The sequence below is a fragment of the Cygnus olor genome, chromosome Z, assembly GCF_009769625.2.
Source record: "Cygnus olor isolate bCygOlo1 chromosome Z, bCygOlo1.pri.v2, whole genome shotgun sequence".
NCBI classification, from domain to species: Eukaryota; Metazoa; Chordata; class Aves; order Anseriformes; family Anatidae; genus Cygnus; species Cygnus olor.
In genome coordinates, this window is record NC_049198.1 from 10,858,457 (window position 1) to 10,882,557 (window position 24,101).

Below are 24,101 nucleotides of genomic sequence, written 5' to 3' on the forward strand. Positions count from 1 at the left end.
GGCGAGGGGGGACGGGGGACGGGGGACGGCATCAGGCGGCCGCGGGGTCTCGCTGAGGGGATGGGGGCGCTGTGGGGAGAGCCCGAGGGTCTGTGGGGCGAGCCCCCGGGGGTCTGTGGGGCGAGCCCCCGGGGGTCTGTGGGGCGAGCTGGCGGACAAAAGTGTCCCCCCAACCAGCCTGAGGGGCTGGAGAGGGCTCTGTCAGCCAGCTGCAGCTCGGCTGTAAGATCGCCCTGTCCTGGTGTCAAAGTGGGGGCTTCAGCTCCAAACTGAGAGCAGAAGGAGAGTGGAGATAAGAGTAACCTGTGCTGCCACGCAGGGGGCATGCCCAGGGCTGTTAGTCTGCAGAAAGTGATGAAGGTGTGGGGTGGTGGGGCTGGAGAAGCGCAAGGCTTCTTCAAGAGGGTGCTTTCCTGCAGCCTCTTCCAGTCTTGCGGAGTTGTCTTCTTGGGGAGCAGAAGGCAGGAGGTGACCACGAGCAGGTCAAAACCTGTGAAAATAGAGAGCTGGAGGAGGGTGAGGAATCCTTGGGTGCCACAAAGGTGTCTGAGGGTGTGGAGCAACGTGCCCTTGGGTGCCCTGAAGGTGTCTGAGATGGATACTGCCCAGTGGTCATGGGCATGTGGCAGGGCAAAGGCTCGAGCATCTCACCCTGGTGCTGTCCTGGCTGGGCCAGGGAGAGGTTGGTAGCACAGTCCTGCAGCTTCCCACGCCCTTGGAGGGAGGGAGTCCAGATACAAAGGGGCTCTGTAAGAGGTTCCAGAGGGGCCTGAGGAGGGGCTGCATGCAGGCACAAGCTCACTGTGATCTACAGAAGGAGCCCAAATCAAGGGATCCTGTGAGCTGCGTGAGGAATGCTCTGCTCTGCAGCTCGTGGGCCTTGCAATTAGTCCTAATTGCAAGATGGTCTGCCAGGACTCCTCAACCTTTTTTAGAGGTTAAAAAACAAAACAACAACAACAAAAAAACCCACAGGTTTCTAGCTGGTGGAGATGCAGCAGTAAGGAAATGGTGCTTGTGGAGCACAAGCACCTGGGAACATCACTGTCCTTGGAGACAGGATGCAAGGACCTTGCGGCCCATGCATCTGACCCACTAGGCTGCTAACACTTCAGAGAAATATAGAGTGGCTAGTGTGAGATAACAAAGGGAGATATTTTTTTTTATGAGGATGTTATAAATAGTAAAGTTAGAAACGTCACTGATTGTTAGCAGAGCATCATGAAGTAGTTAATTCTATAAAAAAAACTATTCAATAGTTTCTATTCTGAGTTTGAGAAGAAAGAAACAAGCTGATGTGCTTAGATTACTTGTATGTGAAGTATTTTCTAGTCTACGCAGAGGTTCCGGACGACTCTCACCCAATAGACTTGAAAGAGTCGGAATTTAATATATTAAAGTTGAGAGATGGTCAGACATGGTGTGGATTTGTTGTTCTGGTATTTTGTTTCTTTTTTTTAAGAAAGTGGGCTGCAAAAGGTAAACACTTCACAGTTGGGACTGCAATTTACACTAGCTAAAAATACTCTTTGAATGGTAGCATCTTAGCCTGTTTTTTTTGTGAGTACTTTGCAACAGCTTGCTAATGCTAAGCTGTAGCTTAGTGCTATCTCTCCAGCTACTAGCAGTGTCTGGTCTTGACAAAGACCTGGCCACAGCTAGGCTTGTGGTTGTTTTCTGAACAAATGCAAGAATAAACCTCTGGAGAAATTCTTGCTACTATAAAATATTGCGTGTCCCTCAGCTATCTGGACTTTTGCGAACACATTAAATGAGACTCCATACCGTTTTTGTGCAAAACTTTTGTTTTATTGATTCAGGTATCTGAAGTGTCACTGGAAGACTGTATTCGACAGATTCGCTTCTCACAGACAACTTATCTTTCTGTGCTAGTGCAGCTTGAATGTGTGTGAGCCTGAACTCTTGTGAAGGTAGCTGAATACAGGGAGGAAAACTTCCCCAGAAACCACAGACTTCATGCTGTGGTAAGTGTGCAACAGGCTGCTCTGCCTTTTCATCAAAAGAAAGAGGAAGATTTAAGCAATGCTCTGGTAGTGCATGCTTCTTTCTCTGAGAGAGGGTGATAAAAGAAGCTGCTTCTCTGTTTAATGTTGCTGTGATACTCTTGCAGAAGAGAAGAGCAGCAGCCAAGCCAGTTGTGGATGGTTTGATTCACAGCAGATGCTCATCTCTGAAACCACAAACTGCTGTTGGAAAATAACAATACAAGCCACTCACTTTTTGGGGGATCCTCCAGGGGAAAATGAACAAGAGTGTGCTTTCACTCTACACTCCCCCCTTTCTGTGTTTTCCCTCCATTTCTCCTCCTCCCCCAACAAACATTTTAGGGCTGTTTTCTGCTCCTATGTACAGTACATCTTCCACCCACCAATTTCCGTGGGTTTATTGAGAATTTCACATGAAGAGCTGGATGAAGCACAGGAAGCAGTGGCTTGTGGGTGAGGAAAGCGGGTGGGATTGTACTACTTATCTTGCTTTTGCAGTCCGGTCTGACTGTCACTCATCCTCTGGTTGATGGGGGGCTGCTGTAGCACAAGTAGGAATGTAGAAGGAAACTGTTAATGGCTGTTACTGGTAACTGGCTTCCCTCCTTCCGTAGTAAAGCACAGAGCTCAGAATCCTACCCTATGGCCCAGGTTTCATGTTTGTTGTGTGTCCATCTCTCTTGGCTCTCAGGAGTGGTTATCTTTCTGTTTATCAGCTCTGAGACTACCATGAGTGGCTCACCCCTGCTACTTACGGCTGGAGCAAACACTGTGGAAGAGCAGAGGGCTCGCTGGGAGAGAAAACGCAGCCGGACAGCCAAGGAGCTGCTGGAAACTGAGCACAAATACCTTGAGCAGCTGGATTTGGTGGTCACAGTGAGTATCTGGGCCCTTCTGATATGTGGTTACCTTCAGACAGCACATACGTATTTCTGGTGTCGTGGGGAAGGGTCACAGAGCAGGACTTTGATGCATTGCTACAGCAAGGGACAAGTCCCAGCTCTTCACATTTTCACATTGCTGAGGCTGAAAGGTGTTTTTTTTTTTTTTTCCCTCTGTCTTTTACTTCCTCTGCAACATCAGATAGCTTGTGTTTTCAGTCCCCTTGGTTTGGTCCTTACCCAGTCATAAGTTTTTAAGTTTTGATTGTACAGGGGACTTGGCTTAAGATGCTTGCGATGTATGAAACATCAGAGCACAGGGGAGACAAAGATAGATTACGAACCAGGTGGTTAAAAACAGATGCATCTAGGAATACTGAAATAGACTCGCTCAGTCAATGTAGTGCTGCTCCATGTGTTTACAGTTATGGTCAAAGTTAACAAGATGGCTTACATCTGGTGATAGGAATTTTAGGTGGGTGCCCATGATACCTGATATCCTTTGGAGCTCGAGTGGCTAGGCTGCAACTTCTTTCTTCTGCTGTGTGCTCAGAATGACCTTTGAGTGACCTGTGAATCTTAGCTGTTTGAAATTCTCTCTCTTTCCTTCTTAGTTCTTTGTGACAATTTTAAAGGCCAAAGGGACACTTAAACCTGCTGTAATGGAAACCATATTTGGACCCCTGGAATCCATATATTCGGCCAGCCAGTAAGTGAACAGTCTGATGCAATTACTCTCATAATGATATGGAGAGAATGAGAAAGTAAGACTTCAGGGAATAAAGCTAGCATCTTGTGAGACAGGCATTCACTTCTAACACTGCTAGCCTTGCTGGCACTTGCAGAAATACACAGGAAACTGCTGATCTGTATCCACTTATCTGGATACCCCATTGTTCTCTGGGTAGTGGTTTAAACGCAGTAAGACTGCTGTATGGTATTTTTACAGGTTGTTTTGTGTAGCTCACTCTGGCCACTAAGCAGATATTCTGAACAAACTGGATGTGAGGTGGGGACTGACAAATGAAGGTCAGCATAGGAGTGGACCAAAGGGAGCTGGGAAAACTGTATCAATAATGTACCCCTGCCTACCTATCTTTCCTCCTTGTGCACAGGGTTCTGTCGCTTCACCTGGAGAGAGGAAATTTAGGACTGGGATTGGAAAATTTCTGTCAGAAATTGGAGCTTTATGGCCACTATGCTGAGAACTTGGAACAGGCAAATAAAACCTTGAAGGTAAATATCTCCTTTACTCTTCCTGATTTCTCTTCCATTTCTCAATTCTTTGAAACAACTACATGCTTCCCTTTTACTTAATTATGTGTCTGGAGTGGTCAGTTGTCTTTCTTTTTCTGGGCTGCTGCTGTTCTCTCAGTCTTTTAGTCATAATAGAGTAGTGAGAACCTCTCTCTTTATATAGAGCTTCAAATTTTTGGAGCATGTTTCGTGTGTGAGTGTGTGTCTACACACACTAAGCAGAGCTTTCTCAAAGAGTTCTGTTTAAATTCCCACTCTTCCCTGGCTGGCAAGCCTGGAGAGTTTGCAGTGGTAACACTATGGGACAGTGGTCTCTTTCTGGAGAGTTATCAGGTCTCCCAGTCTTTCCCACTACCACTAAGTGTATCATAATGGTGGGATTTCCTTTTTTCTTCCCATTTTTTTTTCTACAGCATATGAAATTGTTTTCCCTCCCTCTTACCTTTCCACATATAGTCCCAAGAAATTTCAGAAAGATGTATCTTTATTTCAAAGTCCTGAAAGCTGTATCTGGAGTTTAAACCACCTGACTTGAGGTTCTTGTCCCTGCATGTTTCCAGCTGCAGGGTGTACTAGGATATTTCTGTTCTGTTCTGCTTGTATGCATACATACTCATGTCCCAAGATAAAAGAAGCCATTTTGGATACTTGTCTTGAAGTGATAAGAGTGTGGGACTGTAGTGCTTTGTCTTGAGATGAATGGCAAAAAGCCACAAGTGGGCTCATTTTTCTCCTGAGTAAACCTTTCTTGTTCTTTCTTTCCATATGCTGAGTATACTAGTTTTATACTTCTGTGCATATATGAAGAGGGGATATAATTTAAATTACCCATTGGGAAATGGTTGTTAGAAAAAAGGAAATGGCTTGTCCATGGCCACAAAACCTTGTTGATGCTTGTGTTTAGTACTGAGGTTCTGTTTTCTAAGCTCTAGTGCAAACTAGAATGCATGTTTATTTCTGTACTCTCAAAGCAATATACCTTTTCTGCTGCACACAGGAGCAGCTGAGGAGAAATAAGTCATTTCGACGCTTTAAGAAGCTCCAAGAGACTCGACCTCAGTTTCAAGGAAAGAAGCTAGAGGATTTGCTTCCTTTGCCTCTGCAGAGGTTGCACCAGTAAGCAAGTAATTCAAGGTGTTAGTATGAGAAGGGAAAAAGGCAGATAATAGTATGTTGTTAACAGCATATATCTCCAAATTGGAGCATATAGATTGCAGTGAAACAGTCCTGAAGATGTGCTTGTAAAGTGGAATCAGTGTATGTGGATGGAAGATGATGAAGAGAGGTAGCTGTGTTTAGCTCTGGCTCTTAAGCTCATAAGATCTTCAACTAGCTCTCAGGTAGAATTCAAGTGAAGGCTGTCTGGCATCTCAATAAGTGACTGAAGTTGGGACCTAAACAAAAGCAGGCTGTCTGAAGCGCTGCAGAAGTGCGGCTTTCAGCTAGAGAAGGTCTTGCTTTGCTTTTGTGCACATTGCTGATGTGGAGCATTGTGACTCTTCTTGTGGATGGTTGCTTTTAGAGAGAGATAAGATTAATGAAGTCAGGGGAACTTACCCCCATGTATGGTTTGACTGCATGCTTTCCTCATATTTGGTGCATGTCACAGCTGTCTGAGCCTGGACAGATCCAGTCTGGATTGCTGCATTCTGCTTGAGGCATCCTTTGAAGAGGCAGGCTGACTGCATGAGAAGAGTGCTGCGTGCACTCAGTGGCTACCTTTTTTGGGGAGGGTATGAGGGTAATACAGAGCCTGGGTAGTTTGCTGGGAACCCGGATGCTGCTGCTGTAAGTCAAGTAACTGCTCTCTAATCACGGTCTTATTCGTGCTAAAGCACCATTAAGAGATTGAGAGCCTTGCTTCTTTGAAAATAACTGGGGATGAGCATAGTGCAGTTTTTCAGATAGCTTTATTCAATGTTTTTAATCAGCTTGGCAGATACGAATGTAAGCTCTCTTTATTACTGTAATTCTTTGGATCATTCCTTTGAATACATAAAACAGCAGTATATTTGTTGCTATCCAACGGTTTGGAAAAATGGTGGCTTTTTAACAGAAAGTTTAATCTTTTCATTAATCAGCTCTTTCATATTCAAGTTTCATCAGAACGCTGTTACGTATACTGCGGGTCATAAGACTTCTGCCATTTTATGCATCTGTTCCATGTGGTATTTCTTCTGTCATTTCAGACTGAAAATAGTTTTGCTTTATTGGGAGAAAGCATTTGCAGAGATCTGATCCTTTCTGGTAAAGACTGGAGAGGAAAAAATAAAAAAGGCGTCTCCCGGTAGTTATTGAAATGCCTTTATTTTCTTGTGTGGGCAGAGAACATATGGTATGAATGCTTCCATTCAGACATAAAAAAAAAAAAAAAAACACACAATAGTTCAAAGAGTTCAATTTGTCTTTTATTGAAGACATTATGTGAATGTTGAAGTCTTCTAGAGTCTCATGAACTTAAGTAACATGTGAGGTTTCTTACCAGCTCCCCAGGAAATGCCAAAGGCTTGCAAATGTATAAAATATGTGGTATAATATAATTGACAAATCTGAAGATAAAATGAATGTGATCAAAGAAATGTTAACAAAAGCTGCTTGGTTACACTTAAAGGTGTGTACTGCATTTCCTGATGGAGTATTCGTCATTTTGTCACTAATAGGAGATGCTGCTGTTCCTGGTGTGTCTTTGTGAAATGAAACTGCTCTTTCTCTCTCAGGTACAAGCATTTCCTCAGAGACCTGCTGGAGAACACCAGCCCAGACAGTGCTGAGTACCAGAAACTTGCAAGTATGATTTTGTCTGTAAATGCTACTGCTTTAATTTCTCCAGTGAATGCTGGCATTTTGACCAGTGTTAGCTTCATTGCTGGCATTTCAATTTGCATATTTTGTCTGTTTCTACAGGAAGAAAAATCTTTATCTATCGGGGTTTCTAGTGCATTACTATTTTCCTTCACCATCTTGCTCAAAAGATACCCCTGAGAACACAGAGGGAATAGCAATGTAGAGTGACTGATTCGGAAACTTATTGGATTGGTCATCTATTGCAATCTCTTGCTGAAATTAATGCATAAACTTGTTAATTGATACTTGTTCTAAAATATTTGCTTCCTATTTTCATCTTTTCACAGCGAGTTAGATGAGCAGTAGTACATGTCCATTTGTGATAACCTGCTGTTGTTTCAGAGACTGTGAAATCTGCTTCTGAGGTATCTCAATGGGTCCAGGACATCATTCGTAAGAGAGAGAACTCACTGCAGCTACTTCGTGTTCAGAAGCTCCTCAAAGGACAGAAGACCCAGGTGTTGACTCCAGGTGGGTCTTATAGACATTTCGGCTTTTCTTCTGCTCATCTAAGTTAACTGGAGATAGGCTTGCCGTCATCTCAGCTGAGATAGGCTTGCCTTCATCTCAGTTCCAGAGGAATATGTTGTTTTTGGTTTTGTTTTAATTTTGAGTTGCGAATTCCCTAGACTTCTGCTCACACCCTATACATGAAAGGAAACATCTCTTACCAAAAGGCTTAAGCCGTGGCAGAAATCAGACTATTTGTGCTGATAGTTGAGATATATAAAGTCACAGTCATTGGCATGTCAGTTCATCTAATTGGATAATGAGGTTTCTTTAGGATCTCCTATTTGACTGGGTACTCTCCAAGCCCAGAGCATCCTCAACCTCGTGAAGTTTAACAAGGCCAAGTGCAAGGTCCTGCACTTGGGTCGGGGCAATCCCAAGCACAAACACAGGCTGGTAGGAGAATACATTGAGAACAGCTCCAGGGAAAAGGACTTGGGGGCATTGGTTGATGAGAAGCTGGACATAAGCTGTCAATGTGCACTTGCAGCCCAGCAAGCCAACCGTGTCCTGGGCTGCACCAACATAACATGGGCAGCAGGGTGAGGGAGGGGATTGTCCCCCTCTGCTCTGCTCTCGTGGGACCCTAACTGGAGCCCTGCACCCAGCTCTGGGGCCCCAGCACAAGAAGGACATGGAGCTGTTGGAGCAGATCCAGAGGCCACGAGGATGCTCAGAGGGCTGGAGCACCTCTGCTGTGGGGACAGGCTGAGGGAGCTGGGGTTGCTCAGCCTGGAGGAGAGAAGGATCCAGGGAGACCTTACAGCAGCGGCCTGCCAGTGCCTAAAGGGGGGTGCAGGACAGCTGGGGAGGGACTCTGTGTCAGGGGGTGGGGTGATAGGACAAGGGGGAATGGCTTTAAACTAAAAGATGGTAGGTCTAGATTAGATGTTAGGAGGAAATTCTTTACTCAGAGGGCAGTGAGGCCCTGGCACAGGCTGCCCAGAGAAGCTGTGGCTGCCCCATCCCTGGCAGTGCTCAAGGCCAGGCTGGATGGGGCTTTGCGCAGCCTGGGCTGGTGGGAGGTGCTCCAAGCTACATACGGAACATTATGAGAAATATGTCTGGTCTGGACAATTATGAAATGGCCACTTTAGGCTTCACCCATGCCTGCACACCCTCAATAAACACAGCTGTTGCAGAGGTCATCTAGAAACAATATGGCAATTGGAGCACTGAAGTCGTGGTGTGTAAAGGTTCCTAAGATGCACCTCGAGGTATCTGTGAATTTGGTTGTACTTTTTACTTTCTGCATGTGGATTTTGGGGTGAAAGTAGAAAAAAAGGCTATTTATCACAGATTATCTTTCTTCAAGATGTTAAGTCAATACACAAATTGATTTACAATTCTGTTTCTAGTTCTGCTTAGAATCCTTTTGGTGATGCTAGCTGAAAGAGAGCTAACACAGGTGTGCTCTGCTTATACTAAGCATCGTGCATGTGTGGGGGTGCCTGGACACATTAGGATAGTACATAAGTAAAAACGTAAATCAATTATCTTGAGTAACAGAATTAATAAGATAAGCCCAAGGGAAAAACAAATGCAAAAAACAGTATAGCTAGACCAGAAATGGACATTGCTAGAAAGCTTTAGATCTACTTTTTTTGTCTCCATATATTCTGAGAGATGTACTAGGACTAATACTAAGGGTCTATGGACAACTTACCATTATCTAGGACAGAGAATTGTGATTGTTATGTTTTCCATTAGCTGGAGTAAAATAGGTGCGTTTGGGAATGGGGGAGGAGAGGTGTCAGAGGCAACTGGGTATTGCTAGTTTTGAGCCAGCTCAACAACTTCCCTTTTGCAGAAACAAACTAGCTTTTGCAGAACTTTGAAGATTGCATCCTATTACTAGGAGGGAAGAGATGAAAAAACAAAATGCTATAGATGCAGGGAAAAGGGGTTTAGAGTTTTGGAGTCAGGTATCATTGAGGTCTGATGCTCCCAATGTAACGAGACCCTGCCCTTCTTGCTGCCTTCCATATGTAGGGCAAAAACTATATTAACTAGAATCACCTTTTAACATAGCACGCTGTTCTGCCATCCCTAGCTTCCCTAGGGATGCTTTCCTGCCCTCCTTTAACAAGAATTTTCTAAACTATGTGTCCCAGGGAATCCTGAAAGTGGATCCATATCCCCAAACTTCCAGGACAGTCCAGCTCAATCTGTATGCTAGCAAATTTGATCACAGCTTACTTAGTCTGAAGGAAATAGTTCCCAGTCCCACGCTGCTTACTCTTTCCTTCCATTTGTTTTTTAAATTTGGACTGATCCCTTCACCTCACTTTCCTCTCCCTCAGTTTCTTTTTCAGGTAAGAGACATAGTTCCTGTGGAGTAAGCTAAGCAGCAATTCACTTGCCTCTATATTTTGTAACTGTAGCATACTCAGATATGACAATCCATACTTAAAATTGGGCAGTTCTGTGAAATGTACTTACTAGCTCAGCTAGATGCTATGGCACAAAAAAATGGCTGAAGTTTTCTGGGAAGTGTTTCCCAGACCAGGTGATACCATATTCTGGCTTTGGATTTTTATAACTTATCTTCTTACTAGCAGGTGTCTTTGTAATTCCCATGAATTTATGGCCATTTGTACAATAATCCTTGGGGTTAGAGGCATTGCTTTAATTACTCCATTTTGTGTAGATGCCATTTTCTTTTATTACCACCTACATCTAGGTTTTTCATTAATTTTTTTTAAACATTTTCCTGCTGATTTCTCTACCTTTTAATTTATTGCAGGTCATTTCATGGGTAGGTGACACTGGACCCTATTCTATAAGAGACGGTTAATAAGGTTGCCTATTCAAGCCTTCCATTTAATACCTGATTTTGTCTCTGCTTTGCTGTCTATCGTTACAGCAATCTCCTTTCTGTAATCTGTTTACTACAGAACTGTATATAGTTAGATGATCTTTGAAATGATTTTTTTTTAATTAGCATGTGCAAGCAAAAAAAACTGGGGAAGAATAATAAATGTTCAAAGTTTAGGTTAACTTCTGTTTTGCTGTTAATGACAAGCAATTGGGTGACACCATTTAAGGCTGTTCATGGTATGTTTTCCAACAGTTTATGTTAACTTAAAGGTATGCATACCATTTTGAAAACATGAGTGTTTTTTTTGTTTCTCTTTGAACAGATCTGCGTATAATAGTATCCTCTTAATTGACATACTAGCTTTATAAGAACTCGAGTCTGTTCCTCTTATATTAAAAGTTTTGGGTGATCACTGCTTGTCATGGGTGCTGATGAGCAGGTTCCAGTTGACGCTTAGCGCCTTCTGGTGGCTGGAATGGATATAGAGCCTGGTAGCCTCAGGGTACCTCATTGTATTCTTTTTTTGTAGTTTTACATCCTTTTTTGTGCCAATGATTGTCTGACAACTGTCTTTATTTTCCTTCCATGCTTAGGGCGCTGGTATATCCGAGAAGGCTGGCTTTTGGTGGTGCCTTCCAAGGGAGAAGAACTGAAGCGCAGGATGTTCTTCCTTTTTTCTGATATCTTTGTTGCAACAAAACCCTGCCACCCACTCCACCTGCTAAACTCGAACAAATTTGCATGCACGGCTGTCTACCCACTTCACCAGTGCGTGGTGGATAAAGTGTTTGGCCACACACAGAGCCAGGGAGGGCTCCTCAGTGTAAGTATTCCTGGCAGCAGCATCAGGGGGTCAGACTTGCAAAGCAAGTCTCTAGCTGTCTCAGCAGCAGCAGGACTGAGACGACAAGTGGTGACAATGGTAAATGCAAAGAGCTAGTCCAAGTTAGGGCAACTCTTCTCTTTTTTGGGTGATGTAGGCTGTCTTTTTCCCTTCGGTGTGGGCCTTCTGAGCACTGTGTATGGGCTGCTGCTTGTTCCACGTGGGTCACGTGGGGAGGGTGTGATCAGAACTTGTTTTGGGGATAGCCCTACAGCCACGTGATGAGCAATACACAGCATTAGTGATCATGGAATGAGCTTACAGGAAATCCTGAAGAACAGAGAAAGCAGAGCTGGTGGTATTATCACAATGGGCATTGCTCGTACATCCAACTCCCTGGGGGCTGCAGGGTCTCTGAGACTAATGCTATAGGTGGGGGTTTCAACTTCAGGTCTTTCCAGGTTGCAGCACGTGGGGGGCTGTGTTGGCTCATTCCTTGCAAGCCATGAAAAGGAACTCTTGGTTAAACTGTGAATTTGCATTGGTGGTAGTGGAAGGACCTCTAGAGGCAGCTTGGAATAAGGCAGAAAACTGGATGGGCAGCATATGCGGAGTGGCATTGCTGACTTCCAAACACCTCATTAAGTCAAAGTAGGCTGACATTTGTAGCTGGACATCTGGCACTTGCTCTGTACCGTCTGGACCCTGGCTTCCTCCAGTATCAATGCTAAACTTCTCTAACTACTGACAAAAAATGGCAGAAATCAGCATCCAGGCACAAGTCAATTCTGTTTGTCTTTCAGCTTTCCTTCCCACACAAGACACTGTTGTTGATGTCCAGTGACCAGCAAGATATTAATGACTGGTATCAGAGTCTCAAAGCTGCAGTCAGGTAGGCCTTTATCTTCTAGAGGTGGAGAGGAAGGGGCGGTAGAACAGTCATATGGACACGGGTATTTTCATCAGTTCTGTGGTTATAAGGCTGATAGAGGAGACCTTGTTGACATCCAGGATGCAAGGGAATAATAACGGACCTCATATATTAACATTGCACTTTCCCTTCATTTTTCTCAACAGGCGTCTGAAAGCCTGACCCATCTGAGAACAAACTGGCAGGACAACCATCCCTCTTGATAGAAAGCTACATAATTTTAGGACATGTTCAAGGACATAATAGTAGGAGAGTTGCATTTAGAGGGACTACACACCAAGCCTGCGAAATTATGCTTTGTCAGCTGATATGGCAAAAAAACATGTATATACATTCAGAATTTGTGTATTACGAATCTCTATTAAGCCTTTCTCCCACTTTAGCTTAGAAGCTTCTAGCTTTCCTGTACTTTTTCTCCTGATGGTTAACTTAAGGACAACTAGAAGAAACCTTGATTTGCTTTCCCTCATTAAATGTTTTTTTATCTACCTGTCTTTCTAAATCAGCATTTTCACGCTTGTATGTTTACCTTCTCTTACTTCTGGCTCATAAGTCCTTTGATCAGAAAGGCTGTTTTGGCTAACGGTAACACAGGCATAACACAGTATTTCTGCTAGTGCTACAGGGCCACACAATCTTCCTCCTGACATATTTTTAATCATTCATACCCTTCAGTTTTCAACCAAAATAGTTTGAAAGTTATTGTCCTTCTTTCTCTAAGAAAGTGACAGGTGAGCAGATCAAGGGAAAACAGTTCAGTGCTTAAAATCCTACTTCTGTTTCTCATCAATCCTACACCAAAGTTAATCTACTGAATTAACTGAAATGAACTAATAGGTAACAGTCCGCTTACCAACCAGGGTTCACGTTTCTAATCTGAATCCAAAGAGACTACACAGGTGAAATGCTATCCTTTGCCTTCAAAGTATGCAGTAACTTTATCACACCAAAACTGCATTGAAATGCCCAGGCAGCACCTCTGCTCCTAAAGCACTCTGGAAATTTGCACAGGGCTACAGTTATCATTTTGGGGCATCAGATTGCAGCTAATGCACTCAAGTTCTTTACTAAGAGGAAAGACCACCTGACAGCAGCACTAGGCTACTATTCTTAAGAATTAAATATTGAAGCCTCAACATGGACTTCTAATAATGTAGAAGTTACGCAGCAACAGCAGTTGGTTCATATTGTCCATTAAGGATAAAGTACCTGTTTGAACAAGTGCAATTGCACTCCTTACAGTTGGTGACCTGTCTTGTTCAGTCTCCGGAAAAGTGTTTATATTTTTTTTCTTTTTACACTCATAAGCTGCAGCTACAACTGTCAAGTACAAATCAAAGATAAAGCCAGCACTTTAAGTTTCATATCTGCATTTGCATTATTCTCTGGAGAAGTTCTGCCACTATCTCTTTTTTGCTCTAAGATAACAATAGAGATTTCTTGCAACTCTGTAGCTGAGGGCTGAGGTGTCTTATCAAGCTCAAGTGTGTCAACTTATTCCTGTCCATGTTGCCAGCCTTATAACCCAAGTCTCATTGGTACTGCTGCTTTTAAAACTTGTTTCAGTGGTACCATCCTAATTTGTGTTCAGCTCTGCTGCAACAGTACAACCAGGCTGATTTTTCACTGTATTTGCAGCCCTGAAGGCCTGCACACTGGCTTCTAGAGAACACTTCAATTCTATCACAGCAGAGACACTATCCCAGTGTGTAGGACCAGAAGATGTAATAAAGACAGTTTTGGGGGAAGATCAACGCATGTACAGAGGAATATAATTCAAATAGAAGCAAGCTCACTTTCTAAATAGTTTATTTACACAGTGAATATCAACCATTAGGGCTCCCAGCTTGATTTCCTTCTCTTGCTGAGTATGAAAGCACAGGAAGGGGCAAGTAAACCTCGAGCTTGTGCTGCTGTTGTGACAATTTAAGGCTAGGAATAAGCCCTGTGACCTCTTGGGACATCTTTTGATCCCGTGCTTCAGAAGAGCACTGAGGCATCTCCTCCCAGAGGGCAAACCCACTGCACAGTGCGCGGGCAGCTTATGGCAAACCCCATCCCTGTAAATCTGTGGGATGCCGCTTGGGGCACAGCGTGCTGCCTACAGCGGCGTGCCCTCGGGCAGCCGCGGGGCTGCCTCCCGCCGGCTGTCCTCCCTGTACCCCTTCAGCAGCTGGTTGAGCAGCGTCTTCTCGCTGTCGCGGCGCGGGCGGATGAGCGGCGGGTAGGGGTTCCCCTTCAGCTCGATGACTGCCATCTTGGCGCGGTCCGTGCCGTCCCGGTTGGGGATCTGCAGCAGGCGGGTGTAGCTGCCGGGGTGAGGCTGGAAGCGGGGCGCCAGCACCTTGAACAGCTTGTGGATGAGGTCCTTCTCCTGCGGGGAGACATGTTCAGCTCTGGGACTGGGGGGGGGGGGGGGGGGGCACAGAAGGGACCGGGGGGGGACACGAAGAGGATGAGGGGAACGGCGGGGGGAAGGGGATGAAGGGGGGTGCCTACCGTCAGCCAGAAATTCGCCATGCGCATGGCTCGCTCGTCAGTGTCCCCCCGCTTGGCGTAGTCGATGAGCTGAGGGGAAGCAGCGCCCGTTATCGCCCGGTAACGCCCGGTGTGTGCCCCCCAAGCCCCGTCCCGTCCCCTCACCCGCTCGGCGTAGCCCCGCATCTCGTCGGCGCGCGCCCAGGGCGCCTCGAGCCGCTCGTGCCGCACCAGCGCCGTCACCAGGTTGCGCAGCAGGTCGACGCGGGACCGGGGGCCCGACCCCACGCGCCGGTACAGGCGCCCGTGAGAGATGGCGGCCGCCACCGACAGCCGCATCCCGCCCGCCTCGCCGTCGCGCCCCTGTGACGGGTTAGCGGCGCGCGCCTAAAGGGGTAATGGCGTCCCTACGGGGGCGGTGGGGAAGGCCGGGCGAGGCATGCCGGGAGTTGTAGTTCCGCCGCCATTTTCCGTCGCCGCCTGTGAGGCAACGGTGGCGTCGCGTCCCGGCCCGGCCCGCGGGGGTGGGCTCTGAGGGGAGGAAGGGGAGCGGCCGGGTTGCCTTCCCCCCTGGCGGCGCCCACTGCCCTCACAGGACCGAGCTGGGAGGCACAGTCCGTGCACAGCCCTCACATTTATCCCGCTTCTTCCCCATTTCCGCACACACAAACCCATCCTATCCTGCAGTACCTCATGCCCCCTTATCCCTGCTCATGGCCGGCTCTACAGGCGAGCTCCAAAACAAATCCTAAACTGCAGCTTCTTAATTCCTCCCACTCATTTCTTCCACCCAACGTTTTCGTCCGCAAGCGAAAGGATGTGTAACAAAAGCAACTACCAACAGCATAAGAAAAAATATCTTTGTTGTTACGAATACATCATAAAATCACAATCATTTTATACATATTTTAGTATTTCATATATAAATAAAATGGCCTGTATGGTTATTGGAATGTGTAATAGGAACAAACATACGGATTTTAATGTGAAATTAACAAATTCTTGGACCCCACCTCATCTTTTGTTGCTTCTCTGGGGCTTAACATACTAACTCTGAAATACTTCTTGGAAGAACGTTACTCAAGCTGTGATGCCAACAATAACTCCAGGGATTATTGTAATTTCATTTACAATCACTTTTCCAATCCTTTTCCTGGTTTACCCTGACCATATAGCAATTTCTGCGTGTCAGTATTTCAGCTTTGCAAGAAAGACTAATCCTGTATGTACCTGGCACAGTGTTGAAAGAACATTTTCCAAGCTTTATGATTCTGTTAAACTTATTAACAACCAGTATTTTCCCATCACTACACACTCTTGCAAATGTTTCCATTAAATATATTTCCAATATTAATAAAATAACAAACTCTTTATTATCCTTCTGCTTATAACTTGATGTCTTAACATCAAAATAATATTTCTTTCTAATAAAATTATACATAGTATTTATATGAAACAAAGTTGTCATGTGCATGAGCCTAGTAATGACTAGACGTGTAGATGTTTCTACATTCTTATTTTGGATTCTTGGGTAGTTATTTTTGGAGCCACAGAGTAATAAATAATTTACAAGGTAATGACTTCCCTCTCTCTGGTAACCAGGCTTAAAATTGGAAACGACTCCTCAGGTCTGGCTTTATAAAACTTTGGGTATGCTGAAGAAATCATCATTTTTTCTATCTGAATGTCTGTATGTATTTCTCTAGAAATTGTAGTGAAATGTTTCTGATACAATACGTTATGAAAGCTATCATACAATTAATGAGAAATAAAATTATAAAAGTCTACACAAAGATCTTAGCCGGATGCAGACAGAAGGCTGAACATTCCCAGATAGCTGTGCTCAGAGGGGCTCTCCCTGCTGGAGGAATTCCTGTGTCTCGTGGGGTGGATTTGGCCTTACCATGGTGTCCTCTCACCGCTGCCGGGACTCAGCCAACAGCACTTTGGGGCAAGGAGTCTGTGGAAAGAGGAGTGTGAAGCACAAGGACAAATTCAAGGAGCTCTTTCCTTCACCTTTTTATGGAGGAAACATGTCTGCTGCAAAACAAAAACAAAAACAGCTCTGGGCTGTGAAAAAACTTGCAGACTCCAGAAAGGGAAGTTATTGAGCTCATCATTCAAACAGGCATGTAAAAATGCACCCTATTTTATGTTCTCAAGTCTGTAGGACAGCTTCCTGCACTCAGAGTGAGGCATGTATTTTATCTACTTTTCTGAGCCACTCTAAGAAGTTCCCTAAATACTTATGCAAAGCAGGATATTGTTGCCTTCCCCTGAATTCAATGGTCAAGCTTTCCATGTAGAAACTTCTCATTTGGTACTTGTGGAAAAGCAGAGTTTAGAACTCAAGTAAGTGCCTTTTTTAGAACACATTTTCCTTGTGGGCACAGGGCAATAAAATGCAGTCCGTATGTAGGAAGCGAGTTGTTTAACTTATTGTTTAGTGTCTGATGGTCCAAATAACTGCAGCTGCTACTTCTGTTGTGGAAATCAACCTGATCCAGCAGGTCATGGGTGGTGGTGGTAAACGCAGCCAAGAGTTACATAATTTGCAAGGATTACAAATACATAATTTGACAAATGTGCTTATTGCATATTCATGAACTATATTGTTTATACATAGTTGCCTGTTTAAAATTAAGAAAATAACACATACATGCCTCAGATTGCTGCCTTAGAGATTTTTTTTTTTTTTTTTCAGTCTGCTCTGTATAAAACCATCCTTCCTTTGGCCACAAGTTCCTTCCCCAAGTCTCACTGATTTCGCCTTTACCTCATTCACAAGATTACTTGGATCTGTAGCTGCTCGGTGAGCTCCTTCCAGAGGAGAAGCCCAAAGATCATAGGGTGAGAGCACTATCATTTTTTCTAAGCTTTACCAGTGACTTAGTCATTGCTTTGTAAATACTGATGTATGTGTAACGTGAAGAGGAATAAAGAACATTAGTGTTCTTAAAGCTAATGCCCTTGCTTGTGGCATACTTATAGTGAGGAGTTGGGAAACAATTACAAGAATTAACATATCCCCATAAGATAATATACAAAAGATATAAAAGGTCTAGACAGCCAGCTGTTTATACAACATGACCTGTTCTGGTGTGGTAGGGATTACACCAACTATCTTTTGGCCCAGAGAATATGGAAAGGGATCCAAATCTTTCCATATTATCTGAAAAGGGCCTGCTTATATTTTTAATAGTATTTATTTTACTAGAACATGCAAGCCATGGAAAACATGGCAAAATAAGATTTTCTTTGCATTTGTAACATGGACAGAACCCAGTACTAAACATATGGTAGAAACAGCAGCTACACAGATACAGCACTGCAGTTTTGTGCTTAATATTCTCCTTTATCTTCTAAGCATGGCAAAGTCCTCAGCAGCTGTGGAAATCCAAGAAAAAAAAAAAAGAAAAAAAAAAAGAAAAAAAAAAGAAGTTAACATACATCATTCATGAGGTATGGTCTAACTTTGTGCATCCAATTTTCCAGTGTAAAAAACAAGGGTACTCCCTTTTATCCCTCTTCAGAAATACAGGATCCCATGTGCAGTACCTCAACTTAGCTATGCTCGTACCACTTGAAATGTTTCATCATGTGCACTCCTGCACCTACCACTCCTCCTATACCCAGCCAAATACACTGTAACTCCTGCGTTCCAGTTCTGTGAATGCCTTTTAGAAGGTCACTAGATCCCCTCAAATCATTTCTAGATCAACAAGCAGTATCTTTATATCATTGCTTCATCATGTTTTTTGGCTTTTTCGTGCCAAAGTGGGGCATAAAGAAGGAGACAATTCACATAAAGCTGACCTCTGCTGTGAAACAGAGATCCACTTTTCACACTCTCCTAAACCCGGGGACACTAGCTGGAGACTTGAGTTCAGTGGTATAATTCACTTACATGTATAAAGTAACCATGGACCTAGGTTTCCATTTCTGATGTCTTTCAGGGATGATGTTCAGCTACTCCCCTACCCCTGCAAAATCTAGGTACTGGGTCATTTGGACACAGAACCAAAGGTAGGCAGATGAGATGCTGTGGTCTGCCCCATTAACTAGTGTATGCCTTAGTCCTGCTAGCCCAATACACTGAGAAGGTTTTCCTGATAGTCTAGATACAATGCACGGTGCAGGCTTGACGGTATGGAATTACTGCAGGGAGGCCACCATGAACTGGGAAAGTTACAGTACAGGCAGCATGGTTGGGGAAAAGCAAAGAGAAAACTGAGAAATAATATATATATATTTTACATTGTCAGTGCATTTTTATAGTGAAGAACTCTAAAGGGGGTCTATTTGTCAGTAGGCATAGCTAAGGATGGGCTGCCTTCTGTATCCTGGAGTCTCTGGGTGATGTCCGCGGTTTGTAGTCTTCTCCAGATCCAAAATCCACTGTGTCGTGATAGTTTGTAAATTCCTGAGGTAATGGAAACTCCTCTGTTGATGAATGAGTCCTGTGTCCGAACACTCTCTCTTGCAGCTCAGCGATGTCATTCCTGATGTCTGCCATCATCAGCAGTAAGAAGTCAAATGAACCTGGTGGGCCCTGCAGCCACAAGGCACGGTCATTAATCACATTCCACTTTACTCTTACAGTTTTCAAACAGGTCAATATAACTGCCCTTGCAGGGGTAATTCAGTAAAATACTGCTTCGTAACTATTGCCAGAAATTAAAGGCCTCTTTTCAAATCAACCTGATCAGGAAACACTTTTCAAAAGGCAAATGTTTTTGCAGACAGAGCCTGTATTTACTAGATTCTCAGCTCTTTGTTATTTAACAATTCTTTGCTATATCTGCCTCCTGAGAGCATCTCAACACCTCATGGGAACAGAGGAGAGAAATCTTGGTTCCATGTGTTGCTTCATATTAAAATAATAGAAATGACATTCTTAAAATAACTAATTAATCTATAATTATTAATATTTATTACATTTATCTGGGGAATGCTGATGTCCGGAAGATAATTTTCAATACATTAACCCCACTGCGGTTGATCTCTTACTAAATTTATCGGTAATTAGGATGTAGGGAATATACCCTGTGTTTTTGTCTAATTTCAGAAAATCATCATTTCTTTTTAGCTGTCTTCACACAGTAAAGTACACTATTTAATACTGAGAACACCCACTGGACACCTTCCTAAAATCCATTCCGCCAATGAGAAACAACATTTTAATCAATTTCACCTAAAAACAGATTGTAAATACTCATCCTTCTCTTGGTGATTTGCTCAAAGTCCCAGAGAGAGAAGAGAGGTAGGATTTTAAAAGGTTTCAGAGATCTTACTCCCATTAGTAGTGAGGCTGAACCACACTAACTAGCACTTGGCATGGGTTCTCATGCTTCTGCCTCCTGAGCGTGTCCCACCACTGCTGTAGGGTGGAGGGGCACTTACTGCCTTTGGTGTAGCATCCAGCGAGGGAGGAGGTGTGTAGGAAAGAAACTTGGATGAAAAAGGATAATTTCTTTCTTTCCAATAACCTTTTCTGGGCATGTAAAGTGTCATTCACTGTGATTTTGACAAAGGAAAGTTTTTGTTTGTTTGTTTCTTTTTTTCTTTCTTTTGGCTGGCCTGTTAGTAGCCAACATCACTTTGGTGTGGAATTGCTTGCTGAGAGCAATACTTACAGGTATTCCCTTTGGTCCTGGTGCACCTCTCTCCCCCTGTAATCAATACCACCTCAGTTAGTTTGCTGTGACTAAAGGAAACCGAAATAGCAGTTTACCTTTGCAGACTCACTGGCTACAGATCTAGAATCATCAGCGTTTGCTAACTTTGCTTGCTCAGAAAAAGAAAAGAAAATAAAAGAAAATGAAGTAGGAACAAATATATCAGGAAGAACACAGGAAATTGCCACTGGCTCTAGTGGGAGCAGAGTCTGGTGCTTCTGATATTTCTCCTAGACAGTAACAAACAGACCAGCTAAGAGAAGAAATTCACAAAAGAGCAGACTAATGAAATGGGCTAACACACCAAAGGAAAGAAAGCAGCTTGACAGCCTGGCAGTGCTATTATTTGCAAGACTTAAGGAATGAGAAGCACAAAATTGGAGAAGAAAGGCAAGAGGTGATAGGACAATGGGACATTTTCTGTTTAGCAAAGGAAATATGGAGGTAAAAGGGTGTGACTGCAAGTGCATAGACTAGATGTGCCTGCCTTGTGGAAAACAGTACCTCTCCTCACCTTGCTGCCGTCTCTCCCCGGTGCTCCTGGTGGGCCCTGTAACAGAAAAGAAGGCGTTCACAAGGACATGACAGGTTGTGGAGCTGAGGCCAACCATGCAGCGCATGACAGGAGGTGAGAATACTGACCACAGGGCCCCGTCTGCCCTGCTTAATATGGGATATGTCTGGAGATGGGCCCATGGGTCCCATTGATCCGCGGGGGCCTGGCTGTCCGGGAGGTCCAGGTGACCCAGGAACTCCTTGACTCCCTTTTGGTCCTGGGGCCCCTGCAATTGACAGCAAAGGTTACCTGCCAGGGAAAGCCTTCAGGACATTTCATCAGCACGAGCAGTGGTGACTGACTACTTTTTGAACCACCCAATGGGCTTGTTGCCTTAACACACTCAAATCCACAAATCCACAGCAACACAAGCAACACAGCAGTCATCTGAGACATTACTCCTTGTCACAGTGGGTACAAGAGATCTTCACGAAACAATTAAACATTGTGTGTTCAAAGAAACCAAGATCTCCACTGCCAAGCAGTTAGGGACACAGACCAGGGGTGAAAAGAAAAGCAGAAAAGCCTCATTTTCACACAAAGAAAAAAAGGGAGAAAGAACAAATCACATCTGAGAAACATCTCATAAAAAGAAAGCCTCAGAAAACTCATGGAAATGTTGGGTCAAAGCCATCTACATGACTGGCACAGGAGCAAGCCCTTTTCAGCAGTGTTTTGCACCTCTCTGTTTCCCAGGACAGCAGCCAACGTATTAGGGCAAGAAAGGCTCTGTTCTTGCATTTCACTTTATACCCTTTTCAGCTTCTGCTGGTTCAGCAAAGAATGTTAGTTTTTACGAGGCACCAGGCAGCAAAGTAGAGGTTTATATCAAGGGAAACACTATGAAAAGCAAAACACAAAATAAGGCACCTGAAACAGAATTTACACAAAATGAAGATCATTAAAGTGTCACTGGCTGAAGTGCTTTGTAATTAGAGGGGGTAGCAATTTTCTTCATACTGAAGGCACATGAAAGACACAGGAAATAAAAGGCCGAGGGCAAAAATGGTTCAGCAGGACAGAATATTTACAGCTAGGGTATTCATAAGGAGTAAAATCAAGTTCAGCGATGAACCTCTCAGACTCCTCCTGAAGACCCAGCCATCCTGTTGCAAATGGTGGGGCAGGGGAAGAGGTCAGCGGGGATGGTTTTCAAGCGGAACAGAGAATTCTACAGTACCTTGGACAGCTCAGTCATGGGGAAACCAGATGGAAGAAATGCAGAGTCAGGCCTACGTTAGAGAGATTGCAAGACGGCACAATGTACATTTCAGAGTCTGACGCAGAATCTCTAACCACATTGTCCTTGCACTTATGTTATACTGAAGACTGAAGATACTTGTCCTCCAAGAAAATGAGATAAAGACTCAAAAAACAAAGCAAGACTGCAAAAGTGGGGATAAATGGAGGGCTGTTCAGTAGGTAGTAAATCAAACCTGGTATGAAATACCAGCTAGTCCTCTGTAAGAGTATTCCAGAAACTCAGAACAATAGTAAAATTCCTTGCATTTATCACTAACCCCAAATCAGATCTGCATTCAACGGATTTAGCAAAACTTTTACTATCACTGGCTGCAGATTGCAGGGTGTCTGGCTTAAGCTAGAGCCTTAGGAACTCATTGCTTTTCTCATTGTTTCAGTCTATACCTTAACAAAGTGCAGAAGGTGTGAGTGGAGTTTTACTTTTCTTTTCAGATTCCTTTGAATCTAGAACACAACATAAAACCAAGAAATGAATCCTTGCAGAACAAGACAAGGGAAAATAAAACAGTTGGCACAAACCTTCGCAAACTGAAAGCACATTTTCTGCTCTACTAATGACAGTGAGCTAAAGTAATAGGTATTTCTGAAATGAAATGGAGAGTGTTTAAGACAGTTAAGTAATGGGAAATGACATCTGAAGCAGGTGAGATGTCCCTGGGAGAGGGAGAACTTTAACACGTACAGAACAAACACAGCTTGCACGCCAAGAAATACATTGAGACTAAGAAACACAATGGAGTGATGTTAGACAGTTCGCAGAGGCTGACTGAATAATGACTGCAGAGTTTTTCATTTTATTACAAATGCAAATATAATCATAGCAATCAAATTATGTAACACATGAAATCCTATCATACTGAAAGACTGAGGCTTATTATTTTTACTCATGGCACTATTTCACACTCACATCCCTCTGGTCTGTATCTTACCTGGAGGACCTTGTTGGCCAGGCTGGCCTGGGGGGCCAGGGATATAAGCGTTAGATGCAAGCACTTTTTCACCAGTGATGTGTTTGCTAAGATCAGCAGCATTATTTGGTAGCAAAGCAACCTGCCAAAACCAAAAATCACAGTAAGGCCTCCATTATTCATCTGGATAAATTCTTGATTAAACTGTAATGTGGACAAATAGCACATTTAAGTGCTTCAGGAAAATGTAAAGTCTTTATCAATATCTGCATTTATACTAGCACTGTTCTGGAGCCACTGTTAGGATTGGACTTCACATTATGTCAAACAACTTAATGTGTGGAGAAAAAAAACCAACACAACAACACAACCATTTTTCCCCAATAACAATAAAAGAACTCAGTATGAGCCCAGCTCATATGTATGGGCACGCTACTGGAGAGTGGCTGCATGCAGATGAGTTGCCTCATCAGGTGGAACACAACATGAAACCTGGATGGGGGATCCTAGAGGTGATCCACACTTCATGCATCTTATACCTAGGAGGTAGCCCAGGCTTGGGAGATACTATGTGAAAAACATGGCACCCTTTGATTTTAAGGCATTCATACCTTCTGGTACTTTCTTTCCCCTGGGACACGGAGCTAGTACCATGTTAGAAACCTTGATATTTCCCATGAGGCTGTTCACCTTTCAAGTCATCGTGGAAATACTGCAAGTCTTCCCAAATGGAGGGCAGGAGAAATTCAGGAGAGATACAGCAACGAGTTGCCAAAAACTGAAGGCTAATAACTGCTTGGATCTTCTCAGAAAACCTATTTTTCGTTATATGAATTTTCCTCTGTTCATTTACTGTTCTTCCTCAGGCCAACATTTTCTCAGATATTAAGTTCCCAATTGCTTGCACAAGTCCCTAGCTTTTCATAGGTTTCAATAAGAGACCAAAATGCTTTGTGGATCTGGCCCTGTAACCATACCATTTAACCCAATGGATGTCTGCATCTGCTCTGCGTAAAGACACAAGGCACAAGCAAATGAGAATGCAAGGAGAATTGCATACTGTGGTTTAAAATGTCATTGCTCATTAAATATCAGATTCTGCTTGCCCTGATTGAATGTATTTAATAATTAAACACATTTTAAAA

At 43.7% G+C, this 24,101-nt stretch overlaps 3 protein-coding genes across 8 annotated transcripts in view; 1 reads left to right on the top strand and 2 right to left on the bottom strand.

Moving 5' to 3' along the window:
- The window catches only part of ARHGEF39 (Rho guanine nucleotide exchange factor 39), a 13,040-nt gene extending 199 nt beyond the window's left edge, over window positions 1-12,841 (top strand). The window contains exons 1-11 of one of the 5 annotated variants that reach the window (XM_040540184.1): window positions 544-682; window positions 1,821-1,985; window positions 2,723-2,882; window positions 3,502-3,596; window positions 4,003-4,123; window positions 5,142-5,260; window positions 6,862-6,932; window positions 7,331-7,459; window positions 10,913-11,142; window positions 11,946-12,034; window positions 12,220-12,841. In XM_040540184.1, coding sequence (XP_040396118.1) covers window positions 1,978-1,985; window positions 2,723-2,882; window positions 3,502-3,596; window positions 4,003-4,123; window positions 5,142-5,260; window positions 6,862-6,932; window positions 7,331-7,459; window positions 10,913-11,142; window positions 11,946-12,034; window positions 12,220-12,235 — 1,038 coding nt within the window. In that variant the 5' untranslated portion in view covers window positions 544-682; window positions 1,821-1,977 and the 3' untranslated portion in view covers window positions 12,236-12,841. Of the gene's footprint in view, window positions 1-160; window positions 517-543; window positions 683-1,820; window positions 1,986-2,395; window positions 2,596-2,722; window positions 2,883-3,501; window positions 3,597-4,002; window positions 4,124-5,141; window positions 5,261-6,861; window positions 6,933-7,330; window positions 7,460-10,912; window positions 11,143-11,945; window positions 12,035-12,219 lie in introns of those variants that run through there. The other 4 variants (XM_040540183.1, XM_040540187.1, XM_040540185.1 and 1 more) reach the window with 4 other exon arrangements.
- A 1,024-nt stretch (window positions 12,842-13,865) lies between these two features.
- Window positions 13,866-14,943, bottom strand: MRPL17 (mitochondrial ribosomal protein L17). The gene is made up of 3 exons (XM_040540188.1): window positions 14,717-14,943; window positions 14,573-14,641; window positions 13,866-14,447 (listed from the first exon to the last, which is right to left on the bottom strand). Exons 1-3 carry the CDS (start codon window positions 14,888-14,890, stop codon window positions 14,175-14,177), a joined length of 516 nt encoding a protein of 171 aa, XP_040396122.1. The 5' UTR covers window positions 14,891-14,943; the 3' UTR covers window positions 13,866-14,174.
- Window positions 14,944-15,393: 450 nt separating this feature from the next.
- Window positions 15,394-24,101, bottom strand: part of CCBE1 (collagen and calcium binding EGF domains 1) — a 95,722-nt gene continuing 87,014 nt past the window's right edge. The window contains exons 7-11 of one of the 2 annotated variants that reach the window (XM_040540180.1): window positions 22,978-23,098; window positions 20,872-21,011; window positions 20,744-20,779; window positions 20,188-20,223; window positions 15,394-19,103 (exon numbers count right to left, since the gene is read on the bottom strand). In XM_040540180.1, coding sequence (XP_040396114.1) covers window positions 18,870-19,103; window positions 20,188-20,223; window positions 20,744-20,779; window positions 20,872-21,011; window positions 22,978-23,098 — 567 coding nt within the window. In that variant the 3' untranslated portion in view covers window positions 15,394-18,869. Of the gene's footprint in view, window positions 19,104-20,187; window positions 20,224-20,733; window positions 20,780-20,871; window positions 21,012-22,977; window positions 23,099-24,101 lie in introns of both variants that reach the window. The other variant, XM_040540181.1, reaches the window with a different exon arrangement.